This window comes from Podarcis erhardii (genome assembly GCF_964252035.2).
Source record: "Podarcis erhardii genome assembly, chromosome: 10".
NCBI lineage: Eukaryota > Metazoa > Chordata > Lepidosauria > Squamata > Lacertidae > Podarcis > Podarcis erhardii.
In genome coordinates, this window is record NC_138500.1 from 6,838,579 (window position 1) to 6,861,480 (window position 22,902).

Here is a 22,902-nt window from a genome sequence, read left to right on the forward strand (position 1 = left end):
GGGCGGAGGAGCGGCTCCCTGCGCCGGCTGTGCACGGGGCTGGGTTGCTGGACGCCCGAGGGGGTCTCTGCGCAGGATGCATCCCGGGCTGGCCGTGGGGCTGGTCTTCGGCGGCTGCTGCAGCAACGTGGTTTTCCTGGAGCTGCTGATCAGGTGAGATGCTGGGGGGGGGGGGAGGAAGGATAGGGAATCCACCTGCCAGGATCGGGGTGGCGTGGGCATCCCGAGAGGCGCAGAACCGTGGGGTGGTGCATTGGGAAGGGGTCCCCCAAAGGTCATCCATCCCAACCCGCCGGCGTGCAGGAATCGCAGTCCCTGGCAAACGGCCACCCAATCTCTCGTTTAGAGCCTCATAGAAGCAAAAGCAGCGGTTGACTATTTGCAGCTGCGTAGCCGGGGAGGGCAGGGAGGCAGCTGTCCACATCTGCCCCCCCCCCTCCCCAATCAAGCAAGATAAATAAAAATACTTAACTAAAAGTATAAATAATCAGAATGATTGGAATTGGAACGCTCGCTGAGCTCAAAAGAAGGTAATTTAAAACAATTGTTTGCGGAGACGTCTCGTTCCGAATCTGCTAGACAGAAGCCGGGCAGGGAGTGGTGACAGGTGGGGGTATATAAACTATATATTCGGTATCATTAGGCTATTAGTATATAAAGCCCTTAGCAACTTGGGACCAGTTTACCTGCGAGATTGCATTTCTCAGCGGAATTTGCACCGTTACGTGTAATCCCTGTTCCACATTTGTAAGAACTGGGTCGTTTCGTGTGGCATGACTCACTGCTATCCTTCGGAACTCCCTGCCTCTTGAAATCAAGCAGGCGCCTTCTCTGTGCTCTTTCCCAGCACCTGCTGAAAGCGTTCTTGTTTAGAGAAGCCCGAGCAGATGCTTAGAAAGTCGAGGTAATTTTAATCTGTTTTAGTGTGTTAACTTTGGCATGCTTAAAAGTAGGTGATTCCCCCCTCCTCTTTCCATTTTGTAAACCGCTTTGAGGCTTTTTATAAACTAGGTAAAGGTAAAGGGACCCCTGACCATTAGGTCCAGTCGCGGACGACTCTGGGGTTGCAGCACTCATCTCGCTTTATCGGTCAAGGGAGCCGGCGGACAGCTTCAGGGTCATGTGGCCAGCATGACTAAGCCGCTTCTGGCAAACCAGAGCAGTGCACGGAAACGCTGTTTACCTTCCCGCCAGTGTGGTACCTATTTATCTACTTGCACTTTGACGTGCTTTGGAACTGTTAGGTTGGCAGGAGCAGGGACCGAGCAACGGGAGCTCACTCCGTCGCGGGGATTCAAACCGCCAACCTTCTGATCAGCAAGTCCTAGGCTCTGTGGTTTAACCCACAGCGCCACCCTTTTATAAACTAAGCGGCATATAAATGGATTGAATGAATGAATGTGCTGGCTTTGCCAACCCCTTTGGTGCTTCTTGGGGAAAATACAGTGTGTGGATAGTACTAAATTAAATAGACTAATGGTGTAAGGCCTCTTACCTCTGTTCCCAAGGAACAGGTGAATCTGAGATTTATTTTTATTTTTTAAATGCATCTAAGGGTGGGAGGCAGACATTGGCATTTCAGCTGTGAGGAAAGCAGCAAGCCGGGCCTGTTGTCCTCAAAATGGTTTTCAGGATATTAAATTTCTGTGTGTAGCATATCGGACTCCCTTTCCTTGTTTCATGAGGGGGGGGAGAGCAGGGATACCCTTCGAATGCTCTCTGAATTCTCTAGGGAAGCTGAGGCGCAGGTCTGGCTGGGTAGAAGTGAGTCATCCATTTTCAGATTGCGTCGTGGCAGCAAAACCGGCTTGGTTTTTTTAATGTTTCATGTCTTGCTGTGCTTTAATTTGTTGGAAGCCGCCCAGAATGGCTGGGGCAACTCAGTCAGATGGGCGGCATATGAATTATAAATTGCCGCCGCCCTCATCTGTATGGTTGCCCTGTGGGTTCACATATAAAGCCAAAACGTTGGCACAGCTCCTTTACGGATCCTTTCTGGGCCCACCAACCTCCTCGTTCGTTCATCCCCTTGAAAGAGTGCAATCCAAACTCCTCCGAGCCCTTCCACAAGTTCCAAGATGCATTTCAAATACATGGGTCAGACTAGAAACAGGCATTATCCAAGTGGAACCTCATATTAGTCTAACATCAGCATATACCACATTTTTCGCTCCATAAGACGCACCTGACCATAAGACGCACCTAGTTTTTAGAGGAGGAAAACAAGAAAAAAAATATTCTGAATGAAACAGCGGATGTATGATTTTTGTGGTTCATGCTGTGGCCACAGACAAGATATGTGATTTGATGGTGAATTTGGGGTAGCCCAATGCAAAAGTCCTGAGGATCCATGTGGATCTGTGCTTTGTAACCAGTTTTTGCACCATTGCGGTCCCACGAAGCAGTGGATGCATGTTTTTTTTGGTGCAGGCTGTAGCCACGGACATGCTATGTGATTTGATGGAGAATTTGGGGTGACCCAATACAAAAATCCTGAGGACCCATGTGCTTTTACCTCCCCCCTCCCAGGCAGCCTCCTTTATTGCTAGCGTCCCTTATCTCCCTCCCGATCGCTTGCTGATCAGCGGCTTTGTTTTAACACCCCCTTCCCTCTTTCTAAAAATAAAAGCACGATCTGCATTTTGCCCCTGGGCAATTCAGCTCCAGGGACCACGCATTCACTCCATAAGACGCACAGACATTTCCCCTTACTTTTTAGGAGGAAAAAAGTGCGTCTTATGGAGTGAAAAATACGGTAAGCGGCTAACTCTGAAACTGCTTCCCCGAGGAATAGCCCCATTGATTCTGAGCGACCGGTTTCAGTCTGGATGGCAGGCAGCAGTCTTAAACACTCTTCAGAAACTGGGCCTTGCTCCCCAAACCCTCATAAGTATGGACCTGGGCCAAGCTAGATCCGTGGTTAGGCAAAGAATCATGGACATAGATAGACAACAGGACTGTACAAGGGTCCCCGATTATAAAATCAAAGAAAACGGGAGATACGTAGCCACTCCAGCAGCATATCTCTATTTCCTCACACCCAGAAACGCAAGAAGGGCTTTTTTTACTCTTGCTAGAAGCTCAGCCTTGTCCTCACCGGTTCTGTAAGGCTCCTATAGAAGAGTCCCGTACGCACAGAGACTTTGCACCTGCCTATTAGGGAAAATAGGAAGCCCCAAACATATATTTTTTAAGATGTCCTTTTTATGTTGAGATTCGTAGAGACACCATTGATCCCTTGCTGGAGAGGCTCTCTGATCTTTCAGACAAGTCTAAACTGAATTCTCTCCTCTTTGGCAAAGATCACAAGACGACCTGGCTGGTAGCCAGATTCTGCACCCAGATTTGTAGACACAGATTGTCCTCTCGAATAAAATAGCTTACTAGGGAAATGCTGAAGTTGCCCTTCAATTTTTTTATGGTAGCCCGAATCTCAGTTGTACGGGTTTATGTATATATCTCCATTTTAACTCATGAGCTATTGCTGCAATCTGCTCCGATTGTATATTTTATCTTTATGGACGCTGTTTTTATTGTGTTATGTTATGCGAGCTGGTCTTTGACCGTAATAAATTATCTATCTATCTGTGGGTTGCCTTCCTCCTTTTCTCCCTTATGTCCTGAGTTTGAGCGTCTTCAAAGCCCATACCAAAAAAAAAAAAAAAAAAAAAAAAATTCCTTCCAGTAGCACCATAGAGATCAACTAACTGGGAAGGTGAGATTGGGACTTCCTGCGTTCAAAATGGCAGCCCTTCTCTTCAGCTCTTGCCAAGAATGCAGGAGCAGGGTGGACCTTGTTAAGACGCCATGTGGGGCTCCCGAGATACGAGTATCCCCTTGGGATCACTCTACGCAGGTACGTTGCTCTTTAGCCCGGCGTTGTAAATAAGCTCACCAAAGCTGCCAGCATGCAGATTATTTTAGCAGCTTGCAAAGTCTCCATCTGCACCTTACATTTAAAGCAGAATCGTACCAATTCGAATTCACGGCCTTCCCAAAAGACTCCCAGGAAGTTGGAATGGCAGTTTGTTAAGGGTGCCAAGAGTTATTAGGAGATCCCTCTTTCCCTCAGAAATCTGTTAACAGAGAAATCTGAGGTCTCTCTTGGACAAAAAACGAGGACACCAGCCAGGAATACCAGAGCAAAACAGCAGCCAGTAGGCTTGGTCTTTATCGAAGACTGTCGCGACAGGACTCCCACCTGCCACCAGGTGGAACAAGATGGAAGCCCCAAACAAAAGAGAACCCAAACTTTTATTAGCTGCTAATCCCCATGTTACACCCTCCAAACTACATTACTAATACATCATGAAAGGGGAGGTCTGGTGGCAGGAATCTGAGCATCTTGGACCCTGCCCCATGGTTCCCCTTGCCCTCCACCAAACACCCATCCAGTGTAACAAAAGAGATATTTACATTTTCTTGTTTCCCAGCCAAGTTAATCACACCCTTTTGTCTTCATCTGGGTTTGTTATTTCTGGAATGACTACCTGTCTGGCACTCAGGTATCAGGATGCCAGGGATTATCACTCAGGCAGAGGGGCTGCTGAGTAGCTGAGCTCACATGTCTATATGAATTTCTGAGGTTTTCCCAGTGAGCCAGTACATTTATCAGTGAATTCTTACTTTTGGTATCGTGCAGCAAAGGACCTTTGAATAGATAGGAAGAAACCGTGATGAAGTGTTTTGTGGGGACAAGTCACAAAAGTGATTCTGCTGATTTTGGTAGTGGGCTGCATGTGCATGATATCTGCTGGAGGGGCAACCCCCCCAACCCATACATAAATTCCTGCAACAGCTACAGTTCCCAAAGTGAATAGAATCAGAGTTGGAAGAGACTCCAAAGCTCATCTAGTCTACCCCGCTGCCTTGCAAGAACCTCAACACACGGTCCCCCATCTAGTCTGAAACCAGACCGGACCCTGCTTAGCTTTGCAGGCGTACTAGCAGTTTTATTCTTGCGCCACGAGCTTTGAACGTTCGGTCCCCTTTCCGCTCTGTGAGACGCAGCTCTCAGATTTAAGAAGTCATTTTGAACTGACCCTTTAAAAGTGCTTGCAGCCAGGACAGCCCTGGTTTCTGTCGTGGCAGGTCACGCTATAAACTCTCTTGCCCTAGGGCGGAGGTGTGACCAGTAGTAAAAGTCCTCATTTAGAATAACTCTTGATGTAGCTGGGTAGACAAAGCTGCTTTTATGTTTGCATGAATGTGACTGACTGCCTGGATTGTTTGTGTTGGGTGTTGACACAGGAGCGGATGATGGCTCTTTCAAAATATGTTTAGGAGCTTGTAAACCTTTGCAGCTTGAGATTGGACTCTTTAAGAAGGACCCCCGGGAGGGAGAAGTTTCTGGGATTCACATAAGACTGGTCTGCTTCTTCTGCTTCTTCTTACATAGGTTGATTCTTAGCCACGTTGCATTGCATATAAAGTGATGTTAATTCCTTCCAGGTCCTCGGTTTTTCCCCTCCTTGGAAATGCAATCGTTTTATTGTTTTAACTCTTGGTTGTTGCTGTAATTAGAAAAGGGTGTGAGATTATTATTTTTTTAAAGGAAATGTAAAACAGTTAACATGGCACAAAACCCAGGATTCAATCACCTCTTTTTGCCTGTCTGATTGACTTTCACTGCCGTCTCACAAACAAGTACACATTTGAGTTTTGGAGCCATATAAAGACCCCATCCATCTTGGCAAGGCAGGGTGTGAAATCTGAGCACAGCAAAGGCCTTGCAGAAGTACCGTATTTTTCGCTCTATAGGACGCACCAGACCATAGGACGCACCTTGTTTTAGAGGGGAAGAACCAGGAAAAAAAATTCTCCCCCTCTCTGCTCAGCGCCCCTTCAGCGAAGCGGCAGGAGAAACGGAGCCCCTTCTATTTCTCCTCCCGCTTGGCTGAAGGGGCGCTGCACAGCTCTCCCTCTCTGCTGAAGCCGGGAGAGTCTTGCTCTCCCGGCTTCAGCGAAAGGAACCTGAAGCCTGAAGAGTGAGAGGGGTTGGTGCGCACCGACCCCTCTCGCTCTCCAGGCTTCAGCGAAAGCAATGCGTAGCCTCCGGAGCGTGGAGGGAGCGCTCCCTCTGCGCTTTGGAGACTTCGCGTTGCTATCGCTGAAGCCAAGGAGCCTGCATTTGCTCCATAGGACGCACAAACATTTCCCCTTAATTTTTGGAGGGGGAAAAGTGCGTCCTATAGAGTGAAAAATACGGTAATTAGAAGGGTGCAATCTTTCTCTTTGTTTTATGTGTGGTTAGGGACGGAGTTTTCAAATATAACTTCTTCCTTCCTTCCTTCCTTCCTTCCTTCCTTCCTTCCTTCCTTCCTCCCTCTCTCTCTCTCTCTCTCTCTCTTCCTCCCTTCTCCACTTCAAACACAGGGAATTTCCAGGATGTGGGAACCTGATTACCTTTGCCCAATTCTTCTTCATAGCCATCGAGGGTTTCATCTTCGAAGCCAATTTTGGACGGAAGCGACCCACCATCCCAATCAGGTACGGCCACTGTCCTCAAGATGGGAGCCAAGGTAATGTGGGTCAGGTGACACCTGGGGGAGCACAGAATGTTCCCCATCCCTGGCTTACGGGGGGTGGGGTGGGGTGGGGTGGAGAGTGTCTTCACAGGGCTGCTACCAAAACTGGTTGCAGAGATTGTGTGTCAAGACCCCGCAACCACCCCCTCGTTGAAGAATAAACACACAGGACACAAATATTAGGTTAATGTTATTGGTCAAATTTTGGCCACAACTTTATTGATTACAGAACGTGAGCGGTATTGGCTTAGGCATTGAATGAACCCGACTATATCTGACTCCTGCCCGTTGCACAGGGAGTCCGGTAAGGGTAAACCACCAGAAGGGGGAGCCCCGTCGATGCAGACCAACTCAAGCTCCCCCAGGTGTTCCCGAAGGGGTCGTGTCATGGCCCTAGCCCCGCCCTGGGCTTCGGACAAGATCTACACCCCCAGATTCTTGTAACAGAATACCCTTAAGCTTGGAGGGGCAGGTGATAGCCACACGTCCCCTCTCCCATCATAACTCCCAACATGCTCTGGTTATCTCCCGCTTGGACTACTGCAACGCGCGCTACGTGGGGCTACCTTTGAAGGTGACCCAGAAACTACAACTAATCCAGAATGCGGCAGCTAGACTGGTGACTGGGAGCAGCCGCTGAGACCATTTAACACCGGTCTTGAAAGACCTACACTGGCTCCCAGTACGTTTCTGAGCACAATTCATAGTGTTGGTGCTGACCGTTAAAGCCCTAAACGGCCTTGGTCCAGTATACCTGAAGGAGTGTCTCCACCTCCATTGTTCTGCCCAGACACTGAGGTCCAGTGCCGAGGGCCTTCTGGTGGTTCCCTCATTGCGAGAAGCCAAGTTACAGGGAACCAGGCAGAGGGCCTTCTCGGTGGTGGCACCCGCCTTGTGGAACGCCCTCGCATCAGATGTCAAAGAGAAAAATAACTACCAAACTTTTAGAAGACATCTAAAGGCAGCCCTGTTTAGGGAAGCTTTTAATGTTTGATAGGTTATTGTATTTTAGTGTTTTGTTGGAAGCCGCCCAGAGTGGCTGGGGAAACCCAGCCAGATGGGCGGGGTACAAATAATAAATTATTATTATTATTATTATTATTATTATTATTATTATTATTATTACTACTCCATGCTGGGCTTATGGGGCAAATCCCTTTGTGGTTCTCCTCCCAGGTACTACCTGATCATGGTGGCTATGTTCTTCACGGTCAGCGTGGTCAACAACTACGCCCTCAACTTGAACATCGCGATGCCTCTGCATATGATATTTAGATCGGTGAGTCCTTTTGCTTTTTAAAAATATATAATATTTATTAAGTTTCCATTTTATCACATTTAACCAAATCCTGGGCACAGCATAAAGCAGGCATCCCCAAACTCGGCCCTCCAGATGTTTTTGGGACTACAATTCCCATCATCCATGACCACTGGTCCTGTTAGCTAGGGATGATGGGAGTTGTAGTCCCAAAACATCTGAAGGGCTGAGTTTGGGGGGTGCCTGGGGTAAAGAATCTGTTATGTACCCCAAATCTTCTTTTCCTATAATTTTTATTACATTTTCTGTTTTACATTTTAGAATATTCATTTAAACAGCCTTAAAATATCAGTGACTTCCCTTCTTCTCTTCCCTTGGTTCATTTTGCATAACATAAATCCCTGCATATTTTACATAAACTAAACCATTCAGGATGCCATCATTACATCCATCAAAACATATTTACACTGTTGAATTTATCTTAAGGCTGCGAATGTTTTCAGGTGTACACAACCCCCCCCCCCATATATTCAATAAATGTTTTCCAATCTCCTTTAAACGTATGTTCGTCTTGTTCTCTTATTCTATATAGTTAGGTCCGCAAGCTGTGCATATTCCATTAATTTAAGTTGCCACTCTTCTTTAGTTGGGACCTAATTTGTTTTCCATTTTGTGCCCCAAATCTTCCAATCTGTTGTAGCTGTTGTGGTTGCTCGAGAGCAAACAGGCAGGACTCCAACCAGTCTTTTCCAGGCTTTATTATTAATACAAACCATTTACAGTGCAGAGCGTCAGAAGTCCATGTCTGGCTCAGTCGCTAGCAGAATCTGGGCATGGCCAGTCTTTGTACCTCCCCCAGCATAACAGTTGTGTGACCCCCATTCTTCTCCTCCCCTCTCTGGGCCCAAACCTACTTCACAGGGAGGGCGCTGGCCAAGGGGGACTTGCCTCCCCCACCGCTTTGCTCAGGCTCGGTGTTGAGGCTCTCCCTAGCATCTCTGGTCCCTGCGCCCCTTCCCCACTGGAGGTGGGGCTTTCCTCCTCCCCGGAAGAGGAACTGCTTCGCAAGATCTTCGGAGGCTCCCTGTAACACAACTGCCCTTCCACCTCTCGCCTCTGAACTGATGGCAGTTCCCTGATGACAATAGCCCTCATCATCCCTGACTGTTCTGGCTGGGGTTGATGTCGGGAGTTGGAGCTCCACAACATCTGGGGACCGCAGACTCCCCATAGCTGCTCTTCAACATAACAGTTGCCTGGCTAGATCTTCACCTAGCCTGGCTCCCCTTTCTAAACAGCAGCCATTCCTAACAACGTATTTCAGGAGCGCTGCTAATTAACAGCCGAAGAAATTTATGAAACAAAGGTCCTTATTACGTTTTGCAAGGATAATTGCCGTGAGCTATCTCGGTTTCGAGCAATAATGTTTAATTCAAAAAAGAAACATAAAGGAATTCTGTGTGCTCTTTACACTTACAGTGGTGCCTCGCAAGACGAAAAGAATCCGTTCCGCAATTCTCTTCGTCTAGCGGTTTTTTCGTCTTGCGAAGCAAGCCCATTGACAGCTTAGCGGATTAGCGCTATTAGCGGTCTAGCGGCTTTTAGCGATCAGCTGAGAGGCGGCTTATCAGCGGATCAGCTGATAAGCGGCTTAGCGGCTTAGGAAAGGGGGGGAGCGGAAAAAACCCGCGGGAACTTGCAATATTTTTTCATCTTGCGAAGCAACCCCATAGAGAAATTCGTTTAGCAAAGCGCCTCCAAAACGGAAAACCCTTTCGTCTAGCGGGTTTTCCGTCTTGCGAGGCGTTCGTCTTGCGGGGCACCACTATCTGGGGACCGCAGACTCCCTATAGCTGCTCTTCAACATAACAGTTGCCTGGCTAGATCTTCACCTAGCCTGGCTCCCCTTTCTAAACAGCAGCCATTCCTAACAACGTATTTCAGGAGCGCTGCTAATTAACAGCTGAAGAAATTTATGAAACAAAGGTCCTTATTACGTTTTGCAAGGATAATTGCCGTGAACTATCTCGGTTTCGAGCAATAATGTTTAATTCAAAAAAGAAACATAAAGGAATTCTGTGTGCTCTTTACACTTAGTTTGTTTTGTTTACCAATAAAACAAAATTTATTTAAAAACTAAAAATGCCAAGTGCTGTTCTCATCGGAACAGCATTTCCCCAAAATGTCGTTTGCAGGTGATATTAATAGACAGGATTGTTTTTATATGCAATGACGGCAGCAAGAATATTATTGGCACAAAAATGGAAGCAGGACGAAAGAAGAATGGCGGATGAAATTAATGGGCTATGCAGAATTAGATAAATTAACAGGAAGGATTCGAAACCTGCGGGACCAGAGATTCTTAGAAGACTGGAGTAAATATATGAAAAAGCAATTGTAATGAACAGATTACGCTTGTAGGACTGCAAGACGTTCTGTAAGGAGGACTATTTGAAATATTGCAAGAAAGACTATGAAGAGAATTATGAGTTTCTGATAATTAAGAGTAAAAGAAAAATTAAGAAATGCAGAATAAGTGGTAAAGAAGGAAAAATCATCAGAGGTTGTTGACGGAAGTCTAAAATATTGTATAAGATAAGAAGTTATGTTAAATGATTGTTGGAACCAGGCAGAGGGCCTTCTCGGTAGTGGCACCCGCCCTGTGGAACGCCCTCCCACCAGATGTCAAAGGGAAAAATAACTACCAAACTTTTAGAAGACATCTAAAGGCAGCCCTGTTTAGGGAAGTTTTTAATGTTTAATAGGTTATTGTATTTTAGTGTTTTGTTGGAAGCCACCCAGATGGGCAGAATATAAATAAATTATTATTATTATTATTATTATTATTATTATTATTATTATTATTTAAAAAACCCAATAAAAATGTGTGTGTGTGTGTGTGTGTGTGTGTGTGTATGTGTGTGTGTGTCTCGTTTGCAGGAGTCCCCTAGAGAGGTGCAATACATAAAATGGTAGAGTTGGAAGGGACCCCAAGCGGTTATCTAGTCCAACCCCCTGCAATGCAGGAATCACAGGTACAGAATCCCTGACAGGTGTCCATCCAACCTCTGCTTAGAAACCTTTGACAGGCTCCACCAATTCGTCTTGTACCTCCGATACCCCAGGGCCTTGCCATATACAAACCCTTCACCTGAAATCTCCTTACCTGTCTATCATCACTGACATCACTTTAGCTCTTATTCACTGTTAACCCGCTTGGCTTTTTCCTTCTTTCCATGACCCCCTCCGGCTGCCTGGCCTCTTCAGGGATCCCTGATAGCAAACATGGCTCTGGGCATCATCATTCTGAAGAAAAGGTAGGTCTTCTTTATTTTGCTGGGGCTGAGAATAGTCCAGAGTTGAGGTAGCGCAAAGGGATGGCAAGGGAAGCTGGCATGTTGTCTTTCGCCCACTAGCGGCTGACCCACAAATGGGGGGTGGGTTGTTTCTTCTGGAAGAGGGGGCCTTTCAAAAGACAGGTGGCTAATCGGTGGATTTCCAGATCTTGTAAGGCTGCAACTCTTAAGGCACCATCTGCCTTATCTTGTACCTACAGGACCGCCTCTCCTGGTATGCCCCACAGAGGACCTTACGGTCTTCAAACAAAAACGTCTTGGAGGTCCCAGGCCACAGGGAGGTTAGGCTGGCCTCAACCAGAGCCAGGGCTTTTTTGGCTGTGGCCCCAATGTGGTGGAACGCTCTGTCCCAAGAGACATGGGCCCTGAGGGACTTGACATCTTTCCGCAGGGCCTGCAAGACAGAGCTGTTCCACCAGGCCTTTGGCCAAGGCACAGTCTGACCCCCTCCTTCGGTAATCCTCATAGAACTCCAGCCCAATGGTTGTCAGTTTTATTGCACATAGCCAAAGGCTGCCGCAATGTACACAGAATCATTCAACGATTAAAAGAAAATATACTGGATTAATACAAAAAACTTAAAACATTTATATTATCAAGACATTACTTAACTCTAAACAGAGCTATAAAAGTACCTTAATATACAAGTTAAGACATTAAACGATAAAATTTATAAGCTAAAATTATCACATGGCTACTGATAATGTTAATTAATACAATGTGCAATTATATGCGGAGTTTGGTGATAAAGATAGAATATAGCTCGATGTAGATAGGGTCAAATAAATTCATCTCCTTTACAGTTGTTGGCTACCTTGGCTATATAGGTAAGGGGTAAAGGGACCCCTGACCATTAGGTCCAGTCGTGACCGACTCTGGGGTTGCATGATCATCTCGCTCTATAGGCCGAGGGAGCTGACGTTTGTCCACAGACAGCTTCCGGGTCATGTGGCCAGCAGGACTAAGGCGCTTCTGGCGAACCAGAGCAGAGCACGGAAACGCCGTTTACCTTCCCGCTGGAGCGGTACCTATTTATCTACTTGCACTTTGACGTGCTTTCAAACTGCTAGGCTGGCAGGAGCAGGGACCGAGCAACGGGAGCTCACCCCGTCGCGGGGATTCAAACCGCCGACCTTCTGATCGGCAAGTTCTAGGCTCTGTGGTTTAACCCACAGCGCCACCCGCATCCCTCCTTGGCTATATAATTTGCTCTAATTTTCCTAGCGGCAGTTGCAAAGAGTGCTACACGCCAGGTCACATACTTATCTGTGTCTGCAAGGAGATATAAAATCATGTCAGAGGGGTTCTGGCAAGGGGACCTCGTCATTGCTTTGGTTATGTGATATCTCCGAACGATGAGGACTAGGAGAATGCGTTTTATCCTTCCTCTTCCGGCTTACTAGCTGGAAGCCAAGATCCTCAAGGCTTTGCCAGAGCTGTCAGGTTCTGCTGCGGAAGCCAGTCTATGCAATGATTGTTGGAACACGGGGTCTTACATTGACACCCCTAACAGCAACAAAGGGCATCATTCCCTGTAAGGTGGGCTTCCTGGATGGCCCTGGGCTTTCCTGGTTCTGCTGAAACCCTTCCTGTCCTCCACCTGTACAGGTACACCATCTCCAAATACACCTCCATAGCTTTGGTGTCTCTGGGAATCTTCACCTGCACCTTCGTGTCAGCAAAGCAAGTGGTAAGGACCGTTGCATTTCCTCCTTCTTTGCCATAGCTGTGTGACCACAAGCACTTCCCCTTCCTCTTGTACACAAATCGCCGTCGGAAAGCGTGCAGTTCAGTTCCTTGGCTTAAAAGCTGGGTGTCCTCTCTCTAAAGCAGGAATGACTTGGGCCATATCCGGCCACCACCGGATTCCTTCTGGCACCAGGGATGGGCAGCTGGCGGCCTGTGGGCCTTGAAGCAGTTTTATCTGGCCCCTGTGGCCTTGCCTCGTTTGAATCTGGTTGTCTTGGCAGGTTGCTATGCGCAGGACTGATTGGCCAGCGTCTGAGTTGTCACTAACTCTCCCCGCCCCTTTGGAGTGTTTCTCCACCGCTACCACCTTTTTAAACATGGATTATGTACGGAAAAGCGTTTGCCCACTTGTAAAGAAAAGCGGGAAAGAGATTATATATAAAGGGATAGAGTCCTTGGTTATCTTTAGTTTTTGTTCATCATGTCCCTTGGTGCTCAAACACGTGTGTTTCATAGCTGTGAATCCCACACACCTAAGGTAGCGTTGGCTGTGTTTTAGAGCCTGTTGCTAAGGTTCTCTGGTTCTGCAGCAAAATACATTTCCTTTCCCCAAGTTGTCCCCAACCTGAGTTGCAGGTTGTCTCCCATTTCAGAGGAAGGCTGGCTGCAAGCCAAGCAGGATTTGATAGGAATGTTCTCTTATTTAAGTGCACAGGTTAAATTTCTCTCTCTCTTTCCCACATCTGTGTCTTTAGAGTTCTATGTCAAGCCCAACTGAAGATGAAGAGAACGTATCTGCTTTCATCTGGTGGCTGCTAGGTCTGTAACTGCTAATACTTTTATGGTCGTGTTAGAACTGGCTTACCATTCAACAGAAAAAGCCCAGTGTGCATAGCACTGATTGACCAGCGCTTGGGATGTGGCAACCCCACACCTCTCCCTTCTTTTTAAATGGCTTTTCCACATTATCTTTAAATAGCATGACAAACAAATGGTCCAGGCTTGAAACCATTTGCCATTTAATGTGGGACGAGTAAAGATCGCCTCTGTGTTGCTAAGATGGAAAGATAAATGGGTATAGTTTTTTATCTCTCTTATGCCACAAATGACTAAAATGTGCAGACAGGAGACTAGAAAACCTTTTCCTGGGCTAGCTCAGCCTTCTGTTTCTAGAGTCCCTCCTGAAGTTTTGAGCCATAATTCGCATCAGCCCCAGCTGCCCAAAACATCTAGATGGCACCAGGATACAGGAGCTGGATTATTATTGTTTTGGCAAAGTTCCAATTCAGGCTGCTTGGCTCGGAACAAGGTGTGATGTGCTCTGCACCGGAGTGGAATCCAGACTTCGTAGCCTGTCTCAGCTGTACAGACCCTTTGCAAATATTGCATAATGTTAAGGAGTGTTCGGGACGCAGGTGGCGCTGTGGGTTAAACCACAGAGCCTAGGACTTGCCGATCAGAAGGTCAGCGATTCAAATCCCCGTGACGAGGTGAGCTCCTGTTGCTCGGTCCCTGCTCCTGCCAACCTAGCAGTTCGAAAGCCCGTCAAAGTGCAAGTAGATAAATAGGTACCGCTCCGGCAGGAAGCTAAACGGCGTTTCCGTGCGCTGCTCTGGTTCGCCAGAAGCGGCTTAGTCATGCTGCCACATGACCCGGAAGCTGTACGCCAGCTCCCTCGGCCAGTAAAGCGAGATGAGCGCCGCAACCCCAGAGTCGTCCACGACTGGACCTAATGGTCAGCGGTCCCTTCACCTTTACCTTTAAGGAGTGTTCAGACATTCCCGTAAATGGAGTTGCCTGAAGCTTTTTTTCCCCTCCCATGGATCAAGCCCACATTTCCCTCTCACCTTCATCATGGATTCGACAGACGCACTAATTCACTCGCCTGTCACCTGTCTCGTTCCTTTCGGCAGGCTTCTCCCTTCGACTGTCTTGCCTTTAATTAACCACAGGTTATTGGCAGAGATGCTGCCTTAACACTTTAAATATACCTTCAGTATACCTGAAGGAGCGTCTCCACCCCCATTGTTCAGCCTGGACACTGAGGTCCAGCTCTGAGGGCCTTCTGGCAGTTCCCTCCTTGTGAGAAGTGAGGTTAATAATAATACTAATACTAATAATAATAATAATAAATTATTTATACCCCGCCCTCCCCAGCCAAAGCTGGGCACAGGGCACCTAACAACCAATAATAAAAACAAGTTGAATAAATACAACTTAAAAACAAGATTAAAATGCAACATTAAAACATTAAAATGCAGCCTCATCACAGGAGGAGAAAGGAAAAAAGAAAGAGGGGGAGGGAATCAAATTGACTCCAAGCCAAAGGCCAGGCAGAACAACTCTGCCTTACTGGCCCTGCGGAAAGAAATCAGATCCTGCAGGGCCCTGGTCTCATGAGACAGAGAATTCCACCAGTGTTGAAAAAGTTTAAAATGTTACAGGGAACCAAGCAGAGGGCCTTCTCAGTAGTGGCACCCGCCCTGTGGAACACCCTCCCACCAGATGTCAAGGAAATAAACTATCTGACTTTTAGAAGACATCTGAAGGCAGCCCTGTTCATGGAAGTTTTAAATGTTTGCTGTTTTGTTGTGTTTTTAATATTCTGTTGGGAGCTGCCCAGAGTGGCTGGGGAATCCCAGCCAGGTGGGCAGGGTATAAATGGTACATTATTATAATAAATTAGTATTCAGAGAAAAACACCGTAAGCAGTTAAGCCCAGCCTATTCACCCCACTGTTGTGTCTGCAGGTATCCTCGCACTGACCTTTGCTCTTCTCATGTCGGCCCGCATGGGGATCTTCCAAGAGACCCTCTATAAGAGATTTGGCAAGCACTCCAAGGAAGCCCTCTTCTACAACGTAAGTCTCTGTGGTCCAGATCGACTTCATTCCTTTCTTGATAGAAGGTAAACCGGACAAATCCACCCAGGCGCTGGACATGGGATGATGAAGTTCAGGGAAAGTTAGATGTTCGGTTGAAATCACTGCAGTTTGGAGCAGTTGGTACCCAAACTTTCTCTGCCCACCATAAGCTCATTCCCAGTGCCCCCTACCCTATAAAAAGTGGTATTCAGAATAGTGCTTTTACACAGTCCACTCCCAAAGATAACAACACAATAAAATTCGAAATTATTTGCACGTTTATTCAAAATCCAAGGAAAACTGTTTTGCTTATTCATGAACATGACCAAATACCAGATTTTCAAAGTCTGATAGTCATTTACATCTCTGCTGCCCCCCTGCCCTCCCTTTCCTCTTAGGCTGCCCCCCTGGTATTTCCCACCCCCAGGAGATGGTACCACCCCCTTGGGGAACCACTGATTTGTGTGTGTCAGGCTTCCTCAACCTTGGCCCTCCAGATGTTTTGGGACTGCAGTTCCCATCATCCCTGACCACTGGTCCTGCTAGCTAGGGATCATGGGAGTTGTAGTCCCAAAATATCTGGAGGGCCGAGGTTGAGGAAGCCTGGTGTGTGTGCACAAGTAATGCACAGTAATGCACAACCGCAGGCTATTGGAGGGGCAACAGGGTGTGTTTCATGTCTAAACGTTGCTCCGTGGTGATGGGATGCCCTGCCCGTTGCAAAACAGCTTCCTGCAATCGTCCTTGAAGCTTCTGCCTTCTATCACAGGCCCAGTTCAGATGCGATGCTTAGCTAAACCGTGGCTTGGCAGAAACATGCCGGCTCCCAGTGAGAAGGCCGTCGTTCCTCCAGTCTTCCTGTTCCTGTGCTGCTTTGAGCTAGACCACATTTTGGCTTGGCATTGCACCCAAACCAAGACTTGAAGCACACCTCTAGGCCAAGAAAATAAATACAACCCAGGTGGTTAAGAAAGCCCAACAGAGACTCCATCCCCTCAGAGTATTGCGAAAGAACGATGTCAATCAACATTTGATGATCTCCTTCTAGTGGTCCACAATAGAAAGTGTCCTTTCATACTGCATCACGGTGTGGTACGCTGGTTTGTCATCAACTGATAGGAAGTGCCCACAGAGGGTGGTGAATACAGTGCAAGATATTATGGGCTGTCCTGTGAATCCGCTGGATGAAATAGCAGAAGAACGTTGCCTCAGGAGAGTGAGGAAAATTCTCAGGGATGATTCACACCCTGGCCGGCACTTCCTTGGTCTCCTGCCCTCGAGCAGAAGATATAGAAGCCTGATTAGTCGCGCCAACAGGGTAAAGAACAGCTTCTATCCGTGAGCTGCTAGGCTGCTGAATGAAAAGGTAACAACAGGGCAACTGACTTTCTGGTTTGGTAGGTGTGCGTCAGTAAACGAGGGGAATTAAGACTAAGAGAGCTGAGTGGGGGGTGCTCGTGTAATCTCACTGTATACAAGTTGTACAAGTGACAATAAAGTATTTCAATTTCAGTTCAGTTCAAGAGCTAAGCTGCCTCTGGTGTGTCTTAAAAGCCATTCTTAAAAACAAGTCATCCACACGATTCCATGTTTACATGCTCTTCCGTTCCTTCACAGGTCTTAGAAAGGTTGGCCGATCGTTTGTTATTATGATTATTTATTAAATTTATATACCGGTACCACCCTTCATCGTAAGATCTCAGAACAGTTTGCAGAGTAAAAATACAAGGAAATTAAGATTCAATGCTTGGCAACCAGTGTGGTGTAGGAGTTAGAGTGTTGAACTTGTATCCGAAGGACCAGGTTCAAACTCTCACTCAGCCATGAAGCTCAATGGGTGACCAGTCCCTGTCTCTTAGCTCAGCCTACTACACAGGGTTGTTGTGAGGCTAAAATGGGGAGAGGGAGAACCCTGTGCACCAAAACTTGAGCTCCTTAGATGAAAGGCAGGAAGGAAAAGGAAATGCTGGTTATAATACTAATAATAATTTATTATTTATAGCCCGCCCATCAGGCTGAGTTTCCCCAGCCACTCTGGGCGGCTCCCAATCGAGTGTCAAAAACAACACAGCATTAAATATTATAAACTTCCCTAAACAAGGCTGCCTTCAGATTTCTTTTAAAGATAAGATAGCTGCTTATTTCCTTCACATCTGAAGGGAATGTGTTCCACAGGGCGGGTGCCACCACCAAGAAGGCCCTCTGCCTGGTTCCCTGTAACCTCGCTTCTCGCTAGGAGGGAACCGCCAGAAGGCCCTCGGCGCTGGATCTCAGTGGTTGTTCTGTTAGTGCACAAGTCCTGTCCCTGTTTCCTCTGGGCATCTCTCTCAAGGTCTTCTTTCTTCCTCACAGCACGCCCTCCCCATCCCAGGTTTCCTGCTTCTGGCTCCTGACATCTACAGACACGCCCTTCTCTTCAGCCAATCTGGTAAGCTGGGCGCATTTCTCAATATTGCTTCTGGACAGCTTCCTGCTATTGGCCAGGAAACAAATTCAGCTCTGCTGGGTGAAGCCAATGTCCCATCTAGTCCAGAATCCTGCTCTTACATAATTCTGCCCAATTATTGGAAACCCATAAGCAGGGCCCGAGCACAACAGCAGAATTGCCAACCTATCATGCCCAGAAATTTATATTCAGAGCCATACTGCCTCCAATATGGAGTGCAGCTATTGTGGCTGGCTGCCATGGACAGCCTAGCAGCAGTTGCCCATCCTTGCCTCGCTCCGTAAGCTCTCCGGTTACCGGAGATGATGTTCTCGCACTGTGTGCCTTACACGGAGAGGAGGACGTGTTGCCTTAGGCCACATTCGCACCAGGCATTCAAAGCAGCTTTCGTACCACTTTGTCATGGCTTCTCCCAAAGAATTCTGGGAGCTGTACAGTGGTACCTTGGGTTAAGAACTTAATTCGTCCTGAAGGTCTGTTCTTAACCTGAAACTGTTCTTAACCTGAGGTACCACTTTAGCTAATGGGGCCTCCTGCTGCTGCCGCGTGATTTCTGTTCTCACCCTGAAGCAAAGTTCTTAGCCCGAGGTACTATTTCTGGGTTAGCAGAGTCTGTAACCTGAAGCGTCTGTAACCCGAGGTACCATTGTACTTTGTTCAGGGTTCTGGGAGCTATAAGGAGGCCCCTGTTCTTCCCCACCCAACTACCATTCCCCTGTAATGGAGGAATGTGGCAGTGGCATAGCGTGGGTTGCCAGTGGCCGGGGCTGTGCGAACCTGGGTGGGAAGGAGGGAAACAGATGGAGTACGCATGCGCATTCAACTGCCCTAGCGGTGTCTGCGTCATTGCAGCTGCACAGATATATATAAAATCAACTATTTATATAAAATAGTTGTTAGGAGACCCCCTAGTCCCCTCCCAGAGTTAAAATCCCCAGAATTCCTTATGAAGAGAGAGAGTGATTGTTCAACCACGCTGACAATTGTCGTTGTGGGAGGTGAGCAAGCATCGCCTGACCTAATAGCTTCCACTACTATAGATTTTCTAGAAATGGCAGGAGATCCATGAAGCTGTGCATTTGCGTGTCTCTCTCAGTCACGGACTTGCCTTCTGATGAGTCAGACCTTTGGTGAAACCGAAGCCTGCAGAGAAACGACCAGAGCGTCTCTTTGAATTCACAAGATCGGTTCTTTCTAAAGCAAGATGGGCAGCTGAGAAGAACAATATCCTTCTTGGTCTTTTTTCTGGCTTCTAGGAAACATTTGCTGTGGAATCATAAACTAGATGGGGAACCTTTGGCCCTCCAGGCAATACTGAACTACAAGTCCCATCATCCCTGACCATTGGCCATGCTGGGTGGGGCTGATGGGAGTTGTGGTCCTACAACATCTGGAGGCTTACAGGCTCTCCATCTTTGGACGAGATGAATCCTTGGGGGCATCTGCTGCTGGGATGGTTGACGAGATGCGTTCTTGGTCAGATCCAGTTTTAGAATGGTACATTTCAGTGCACCTAAGAGCAACACCTGGAAGGGGACAGGCAGTCTGGTGAGCTTGTCCCCCCAAAGCTGGCTATGGACCCCTCACCTTTCTCTTCCTTACTTTGCAGAACCGTTCCAAGTCCCAGTTATTGGGCTCACGTTGCCCATAATGTGGTTCTACCTCATCATGAACATCATAACTCAGTATCCTTTTTGGAACAGGTTCAGCGGGTGACGGGCTTTACCTTCTCTAAGGCTGGTGTGTGGGTTGTCTGAATGTTGCGTCTCGTCTAGAAAACTAAAGTTTGTTTGTTTGTTGCTTGCCCCTTCCTTAAATGTTTTCAATCCCAGAGCAGGGAGCAAAGTAGTAAAAAAATAAATGGAGGAAAGCAATATACAAAAACAGCAATACCATACAAACGGGACTAATAAGGAATTTAACAGTTCTGTCGTAAGGTCATGCAAAATTGCAGCAATACATATTAATGCTTCCAATTTAACAGAGTGCAGGCCTCAAGGTCAGTGGGGCTGCAGATGGATTTGCCAACCTCCCCCATCTCTCCTCTGCTTATCAGGGTGGCGGCAAGTGGGTTTGCCGATCAGAAGGTCGGTGGTTCGAATCCCCGCCACGGGGTGAGCTCCCGTTGCTCTGTGACAATCTAGCAGTTTGAAAGCATGCCAGTGCATGTAAATAAATATGTACTGCTGCAGTGGGAAGGTAAACAGTGTTTCCGTGCACTCTGACTTCTGTCAAGGTGTTCCATTGCGCCAGAAGTGGCTTAGTCACGCTGGCCACATGACCCAGAAAGCTGTCTGTGGACAAACGCCGGCTCCCTCGGCCTGAAAGCGAGATGAGCGCCGCAACCCCGCAGTCACCTTTGACTGGACTTAACTCTCCAGGGGTCCTTTACTTTTTTACCTTTTTACAGACCATGTACAGTAATACCTCCGCCGTGGCGACCATCCATTTGGCGAATGTCGGCAGCAAACCCTTTACTCCCAGGTTTGCCGCTTGCACGTGCGCAGAAGCACTAAATCGCGCTTCACACATACGGAGAAACACAAACCGCTCCACGCACGTGCGCAGAGCACCACTTTGTCGAGCATCCCTTTCATCGAGCGTCTGGGGTTCTGGAACGGATCCTGGACTCAAAACAAGGTACCAACCCAAAAATGCTCAACCTTAAGCAACTTTAACCCGAGGAATAACTGTATGTTGTCTTTGCAATTCTGACAACTTTGGGAGCATTCAAGATAACGGTTATTACCAAAGAACTACCCATGTCTATAGGGGAGGATGTGTCTGTGCCCATTTGTGCAGCCAACAAACTCTTGTTTCCAGTCCAAAGAAGAATCCCTTCACCAAAGGCCACATCCTCACCAAAATATATCTATTTCCTCCTTTTATTTAAATACGTGGCTGTGCCTATGCAGCCCTTTTATTTGCTTGCTGGCTTCAAAGCTTCTATCTCTTTCCCCAAAGTCCTTTGTTTCTTCTCTTTCGTTCTCCCCATCTTAACTCCTCCCTCAGATATGTTTGCATACGGGGCGTCTTCATCCTGACCACAGAGTGCACCTCCCTGACGGTCACGCTGGTGGTGACCCTGAGGAAGTTCATCAGCCTCATCTTCTCCATCCTGTACTTCAGGAACCCCTTCACTGCCTGGCACTGGATCGGGACCTTCTTTGTCTTCGTGGGGACTTTGATGTACACGGAAGTGTGGAACAATCTGGGGCCTCTGCTGGACCGGAAGCAGAAGAAACAGGAGGAGAAGCGGGAGTGACGGCCGATGTCCCCAGCTGGGAAAGCGGATGTCTTCTCCACTGAACCACGGAGAACCACGGTTTTCAGTTGAGTTTACTCTATATGGTGCCGAGCAACAGAAGATTCCCTTCTCATGGAAGCGAGGGGTTGATTTTTGTAATACAAAAATAACTGGTTTTGGCTATGCCAAGCGGATGAATGAATTCCCTGGAATGGGGAAAATCCCCTTTTATTTTATTTTTAATTTTTTTGGCTGCTGAGGTAACAAACGGAGCTTGGGTGAAGTGAGGCCTGCCACCATTCTACTTGAGATGGGCTTGTGTGTTTTGGTGCCAGCTGCATGTCTGACGAGACACCGTGCGATTCACACAAAGCGCAAATTCTGGGTTGAGAGGCCTCCCTTTGTCTTGTAGCCCCGGTTGCCACCATGAAACGCCCAAACAGCAAAGAGGAAGGAAGGCCAAATGGTCACATCCCAGAGATTTAACACGGGGAAGTCACCACGAGGTGACTTTCAATACCCGTGTGTGAGTCTTTGTTTGGAACTGAGCTTCACGGAGTATGGAGTGGCATTCCACATGCCAGTTCAAGCTCTCAATTTGAGGCTTACACCCATGGCGGTGGATAATCTCTCTTGCAGCAAGGTAATGCCCAGAGTGAGATTTTTGGCAGAGCAGCTCCAAGTTTGACGGTGAGACTCCCATACTAGCTGGGCGGCTTCTCATGGTGGACTGCAGCCACAGCAGCACTCCAAATTGGGGCAAGGCCACAGCAAGCCACCATTAACATTTCCCACAGTGCCTCTGACATAGCATCTCTCAGGGGTATTGTGGGAAATAAAACTGGAAGCTCCCAGAGCCAGCTGCTTTTTTAAAGAAGGGTTCAAGGCATGCTTCGGAGGTTATCCCTGCCAGAGTTCTGGGACCTGCCCCACTCTGCCCCACTCGTATTGCTGCTTTGTGCCCTGCCGACACTCGCCCTGCCTTTCTCCTCAGTAAACAAGTGGCACATAGGCTTGGCTCACATGGAACAACAAACCATGGTTTGCCATTGTGTGAAAGAGCCTTGTTCGCCTGCCTCCTCTCAGTGCACTCCAGTTGCATCCCGTGCTTCCTCTTAATGTGGCAAATGGGATTGCACATCAGAAATTTGAAACCACAATCTAGCTGGTTTCCTGTTCTGGTTTTCAGGCAAACTCATGCCAAAGCGGGGGGGGGGGGGGGGACACCACCCACAAAACAAATCTGCTTGAAAAACTATTTTATACAAAGTTCTTTCTTTTTCTTTGTAAAAACATTTTTTTTTGCAAAACAGCTTGATGATTTTGTTTCCTATTTATTAGCCCCAGACTTTGGAAATGCATTGTACTTCGCTGTCTCGTTTCCTATGCATCTTGTTTGCTATATTTGTATATTCCCTTGCCTGAAGGGGAAGGTTTTGTTCTGAAACATGTCAGGCCTGGAATAAATATTATTTCAAGCACCTGACGTTTTGCTGCAGCTCCCCTGCATTTTTTT

The 22,902-nt window shown here is 47.4% G+C and overlaps 1 protein-coding gene across 1 annotated transcript; it reads left to right on the forward strand.

Annotated features, from left to right (window-relative positions):
• SLC35B4 (solute carrier family 35 member B4) lies at positions 1-22,902 on the forward strand. Its single transcript, XM_081880140.1, has 10 exons — positions 1-153; positions 6,376-6,489; positions 7,704-7,806; positions 11,053-11,102; positions 12,750-12,831; positions 13,586-13,649; positions 15,581-15,690; positions 18,046-18,121; positions 19,749-19,824; positions 21,152-22,902. The coding sequence occupies exons 1-10, from the start codon at positions 77-79 to the stop codon at positions 21,402-21,404; spliced, it is 1,005 nt and encodes a 334-aa protein (XP_081736266.1). The 5' UTR covers positions 1-76; the 3' UTR covers positions 21,405-22,902.

Bases quoted from the DNA above. Each gene is read 5' to 3' on its own strand.
- SLC35B4 (XM_081880140.1), top strand. From the start codon at position 77: ATGCATCCCGGGCTGGCCGTGGGGCTGGTCTTCGGCGGCTGCTGCAGC. The intron at 6,490-7,703 runs GTACGGCCACTG...TTCTCCTCCCAG, and splicing joins CGACCCACCATCCCAATCAG to GTACTACCTGATCATGGTGG. The intron at 15,691-18,045 runs GTAAGTCTCTGT...TCTTCCTCACAG, and splicing joins AGGAAGCCCTCTTCTACAAC to CACGCCCTCCCCATCCCAGG.